The sequence below is a fragment of the Ailuropoda melanoleuca genome, chromosome 6 (assembly GCF_002007445.2).
Source record: "Ailuropoda melanoleuca isolate Jingjing chromosome 6, ASM200744v2, whole genome shotgun sequence".
In the NCBI taxonomy this organism is placed as follows: Eukaryota; Metazoa; Chordata; class Mammalia; order Carnivora; family Ursidae; genus Ailuropoda; species Ailuropoda melanoleuca.
Window position 1 is genome coordinate 32,613,771 of NC_048223.1, and position 5,982 is coordinate 32,619,752.

The window sequence follows — 5,982 nt, forward strand, 5'->3', positions numbered from 1 at the left end:
GTTCCCCTCCCCCCCGCCGGTGTCCCCAGGGCTCGGGGCCGCCCGTCCAGCCCCAGACGCGCGGGGGGTCCCCAAGGAGGGGCCAGCCCGGCCGAGGCGCGGCGATGGAGGAGCCGCAGCGCGCCCGCTCGCATACCGTCACCACCACTGCCAGCTCCTTCGCCGAGAACTTCTCCACCAGCAGCAGCAGCTTCGCCTACGACCGCGAGTTCCTCCGCACCCTGCCCGGGCTGCTCATCGTGGCGGAGATCGTGAGTGCCGAGCGCGCGGGGGGAGGGCGGCGGGGGCGGCGCTGGGGGACCCGGGCGGCGTGCCTCCGCGGACCGGCTGCCAGGGAACCCTTCTGGCTCCGTCTCGCTTTCTTCCCAGAGTGCACAACTCCGAGAGCACCTCTCCGGGCGAGGTCCGATCACCTTGCCCTCTTTGGGGAAAGAGGGTCGTGACCCTCAGGATGTCTGCTGGGGGAGAGACCCGACTTGCTGGGCCCTCTCGGTGGTCGTGGCGTATCTTGGGAGCGGGATGCTTGGTGGGCGTTGAGTTTGTGTTAATGAGTGTCGCGGACACCTGATGCCTCCCTTGCCTGATCTCCACGTGGATGGCCTCCTCCCTAAAAGCAGAGCTTTCTAAAGCTCAGGGGGGCTGAGGGGACTTTTTTCTCTGCCTTTTTATCTCCCTGGTAGTAAAATTGAGGTGAATTAAGAAACTTTTACTGATTAAAATCTGAGGGCCTCAGCTTCGTTGAGGACCAGAAGGTTTTCTGCCTGGTGCGGTGCACATCTTGGTTTAGGCTCAGAACATTCCTGGGGAGGAGGCCTGGCATGTGCATTCTCCTTCGTAGGACATGGAAGCTGAGAGGTCAAGTGATTTCTCCTGAAGTCCCAGCCAGTCCTTCTTGGCTGGAGCCCCGTTAACAGCTAGTGGTGGCTTCTGTCTCTTGTCCTCACCGTGGGCCAGGGTCCCCTCAAGACCTTTGGATGCCTTTGTGCCCTCATATAACCCACATAACAGCCCTACCCTGTGAGGGTAGCTTCAGTTATTCCACTTTACATGGGAAGAGACGGAGGCATAGAGAGGGGAAGTCAGTCACACCTGGGGGTGGTGGGACTGCCACTCAGCCCCAGGCCTGCCTGACTCCAGGGCCCTGCTCTTGGGGGGTATCCTTCCCAGCTGTCTAACCTGTCCGCTTTCCATCATATGTCACACACATTCATTTACACATTGGTGGAGTTGAAATCTAGCTTACACGGAGTTAGAGAATGTGAGCTATGGTAGTATAGACGTGGCAGAAGACTCAGAATTTTCTCTGAGAAGCCCCCACCCAATAAAACCTGGGTACATCAAGTAGCTTACGTGCTCCTGGGAAGTCTCAGACCCTACCCCAGATCTACTGAATCAATTCCCATGCGCAGAAAGTTTGAGAAGCGTTGGCTCATCTCAGCCCCCAGCTGGTTCCCTCAGCTGGTATTGAGGATTCAGGAAACCCAATAAATAAAATGAAGGTATTGGACTCACCGTACAGGGCCCGGCTTATAGGAATTCAACAAATATTTGCTGTGTGAATGAAGTAGCTGGCATGCTCCCCTGCTCCGGCAGCACAAACAAAGCTAAAGGCAGAGATGGGGGCTTCTCCCCGCCGGGGTGGATTCAGACCAGGCATGAAGTAACATGCCTTTTGTTTTCTGATTTGTGATCAATATGCTCTATGTTCCACACTTTTTCAGAAAATAGAAAAGTGAAGGGCAAAATGTAAATGGCCCACAATCCCATCACTAGAAATAACCATAATGGTTGATATTTTAGCATGTATCTTTTTAGATTTCAATAAATTTTTTTAAGATGGAAAAATAGGTAAGAAAAATTACCCATACCACTACAATAGGTAAATTTTTATTTTTGACAACATATATATGCACGTGTTTTAAAGAGTCAGTATTACGGGCAGGGTTGTAAGTTTGCCCCACCGTCTCCACTTTCAAATCTCTTAGAACCATACATGTTTATAATGTGTTCCTTGATTTTTTTTTTTTTTCAGTTATAAGTGTTATCCACTGGCTTCCCCCTCTGAGAGACAAGGCTTTAGCACTCTCAGACCACCTTTTACCTACCCCACCCACCCCCTGTTATACATACATCCTTCCTGTCTCCCACTATATTTTAGGTTAGATAATAACCAGTGTAGTGTTGACCTTAGGACACCATCGACACTGTTCACAGCTGAGCCACTGAGTAGTTTGTAAGCGCTTTTACTTTCCTGCCCAATTTGTTTCCCTGGAGTCAGTAATTTTTTCTTCCATTTCTTCATTCTCAAGCTGTTTAGTCACTCCTTTTACCTTAATTGTTGAAATCTCCTACCAGGCAACTGAGAGGCATCTGGGATTCTATCAAGGTCATCTCATGACCAACTCTCTCTGGGAGCCTCTGACCTGCCCCCACCTGGCCTGCTCACCTGAGCACAGGTGACACATCATGGGGTCTCCTGCAGCAGCCCCCTGGAGATTCTTTCTCTGCCCTTCTCTTCTGGGTTGGGTCCCCTGCTTCTCCTGACCAGTGTCCCTCTCTGTTTTGCCTTACCCCCAGTGGGGGAACCACACAGACTTTAGTTGTTTCCTGAGAAAGGATGTATGTGTGAATTGATATTTACATCTTTCAAAATATCTTGATTTAGGGGCGCCTGGGTGGCACAGCGGTTGAGCGTCTGTCTGCCTTCGGCTCAGGGTGTGATCCTGGCGTTATGGGATCGAGCCCCACGTCAGGCTCCTCCACTATGAGCCTGCTTCTTCCTCTCCCACTCCCCCTACTTGTGTTCCCTCTCTCGCTGGCTGTCTCTATCTCTGTCAAATAAATAAATAAAATCTTTAAAAAAAAATATCTTGATTTAACTGTTACACATAATTAGTAGTTTGACTAGGTAAAGAATGTTAGATTGGAAATTGTTTTACTTCAGAATTTTGAAGTATTCCTCCATTATCTTTGAGCTATTATGTTTTTTGTTTTCATAAATTTCAATTCTTCATCCTTTTGTTTTTTTCTTTCCCTTCTGAAAGCCTGTAGACTCTTTCTCCTAAGAGGTCTCTCAGATCACACTATGTGCCTTCTTCTGAGTCCATCTTCCTCCATTATACTGAGGACCTCGTGTCCTCTCTCAATCAGGAAAACTTATGTATGTGTAAGGAGATTTTTTTTTTTAAAGATTTTATTTATTTATTTGACAGAGATAGAGACAGTCAGTGAGAGAGGGGACACAAGCAGGGGGCAGTGAGAGAGGGGACACAAGCAGGGGGAGTGGGAGAGGAAGAAGCAGACTCCCAGCAGAGGAGCCTGACGTGGGGCTCGATCCAAGGCAGACGCTTAACCGCTGTGCCACCCAGGCGCCCCATGGGAGATTTTTTTTAAAATTGACCCTTCTGTTTTCTTTTTTTGTTTTTCCTGAAATTCCTTTTACCCTTTTTTTTTCTATGCATGTATTTTCTTATAATTTTACTTGTGGGTTTGTGACATGCTGTGTTCACTTACATACCATAAGCATTTCTCAGGATCTCAGATCTCTCAATTATTATAGTTTTCTGTTTTAAGGAAGTACTGAATTTTATTTCCTCCATTTTCATGTTTCGGGGTGCCGGGGTAGCTCAGTTGGTTGGGCATCTGCCTCTTGATTTTGGCTTGGGTCATGATCTCACATTGGGCTCTGTGCTGGGTGTGGAGTGTGGAGCCGGCTTGGGATTCTCTCTCTCTCTCCCTCACCCTCTGCCCCCCTCCCCACGTGCGCACACGTGCTCTCTCTCTCAAAAGAAAAATAAAAGTTAAAAAAAAAAACCCAAAACTAACATGTTTCTAGGTTTTACTAGTACAGCCAGTGCTATAGCAATTTTCCTTCTTTGTTCCTCTTTCCACATTTATCCAGTGATTTTTCTCAAGGGAAAGTTCTTTAAAGTACAATTATGTGTCAAAGAGTACACAAGTTAAGGGTTTGTTACATATTCTGAAATTTCCATAAAGTTCTGCTTGTTTAAATTATTATCAGTAGTATGAACATATTAAATTAAAAATACTTTTTTAAGTTAGGAGAATTTCTAAAATAAAAATATAAAGGATCATTTTAAATGATATATGCTTTATTGATCTAAGATACTTTTTTGTGCATCTTTAAAGGTCTAAATCAGGATGTGGCTTATTGTGGATGGCTTCTTAGTGGTAATGCAATACGGTACCACTGATTCTTTATGGGGGGATTAGGGGAGCAGGTTTCAAACTATTGCTGTCCCCGCCCTGGCATTAAGATAGACCTGCTCCCAGAAGAATGTTACTTTCTGCCTTGTTTGTTTACAAATACTGAGAGAAAGAATTGCTAAGACTCTGACTTCCCGCTTGAATCTGGGAGAAATGAAATAATAGAGAACAAAACACATTGTTTCCCCAAATCTGTTGTCAAATTCGCTAGCCCTGGCTTTCCCCCAGGAGTGAGTGGTCGTAGCTAACCTACTCAAACACTTTGGGCTGTGCCAATGTAACATTGTGTTGAAACCAAATTGTAGTCATTTCCTTCCGTTTCAAGTTTTATAACAAGCTAGAAGCAATCCAGTACTTGACCTGTGACTTGTAGGATGCTGTGATCTTATGACAATTACGAGTACTTGAAGAATTAAAGTGATTTGTCAGAAGCGGAGTTAATTGCACCCTTCCTGTTATTGGTTACTTCAAAATGAATGACAGCATCCGTATAATAATGTTAGGTCGCCTTTCATATACTGCTGTCATGAGCAGGCTTAGGTGGGGGAGGGCGAATAGAGTTTACTGAGAGCTGGAATCTAAATCATACTATCCTGTTGAATTCTAAAAAAAAAAAGAACATAGTTTCCATTTCATAAAAAAATACCTAGTCTTTGGAGAAAAAATAGAAAAATGTAGTTAAGAAAACCCTCCTGGGGGCGCCTGGGTTAGCGCAGTCATTAAGTGTCTGCCTTCGGCTCAGGGCGTGATCCCGCCGTTCTGGAATCGAGCCCCACATCAGGCTCCTCTGCTGGGAGCCTGCTTCTTCCTCTCCCACTCCCCTGCTGTGTTCCCTCTCTCGCTGGCTGTCTCTCTGTCACATAAATAAATAAAATCTTTAAAAAAAAAAAAAAGAAAGAAAGAAAACCCTCCTGTAATTCTAGCCCCCATGGTGGTTCCTAACAGGTATGGTACTAGGAGTGGATAGGATTTAAAAAAAATTTTTTTTTTTTTTTTTTTTTTTTTTTTTTTTTGGTTATTGTAATACCTGAAGCTTCTACTGGTGTTTAGTTCCCTGGCGGTCAGGGTTGCTAAATGTCCTGAAGTGCTTGGGACAGTCCCCAGCAATGAATTGCTTTACCAGTTGCCAGCAGCACCACTGTTAAGAAAGTCTGAGTGCATATTTAGCACTTGGAATAAACCATTCCAGAATTTTTCAAGTGGTATGTATCATTTATCTGTAATTTTTTTTTTTTTTGATGCAGTCACTTGTAAACTATTCTTTCTGGCCATCTGTGCTGGATATCTCCCATTTGTCCCTCAGATCCACTCTACACCCTCCTCCACTCTGTTCTCCACCCTCAAGGCTAACTTGCGTGGACTGTCTCAAGGGGCTCCCCTCTGATGGGTCACTGGATTCATCAAAAGTGCCTCCTGCGGGGTGAGAGGAGAGCGGGTTCTGGGTGTTCAGTCCCTGGGACTCCTCCCTGCTGACTCTGAGCAGCTTGACTGTCCCTCCATGGAAGGCGGGCTGTCTGGCCACCCCTCCACACAGCTGTTTTCCCTGGCTCTGATAGCCCTTCACTCCCAGCTGCTTACCATTGCCAGGCCCTGCACTATCGCTGTGGTTTTCCTGCACCCTGCTCTATAACTAACACCTTTATTAAACTCAACTCGGATTACCCAATCTGCAAGTGCCGGGTGTCCTGCTGAGTCCTGATAAATGACCTTTCCTCATTAATAATTAATTTCTTAGGACATTCTTTTTTTTTTTTT

General features: G+C 46.0%; 1 protein-coding gene across 1 annotated transcript in view; it reads left to right on the plus strand.

The window, feature by feature from the left end:
• Positions 1–6: 6 nt before the first annotated feature.
• The window catches only part of CMTM8 (CKLF like MARVEL transmembrane domain containing 8), a 110,560-nt gene continuing 104,584 nt past the window's right edge, over positions 7–5,982 (plus strand). The window contains exon 1 of the mRNA XM_034662127.1: positions 7–251. Within this exon, the coding sequence (XP_034518018.1) occupies positions 105–251 (147 nt within the window). The 5' untranslated portion in view covers positions 7–104. The remainder of the gene's footprint in view (positions 252–5,982) is intronic.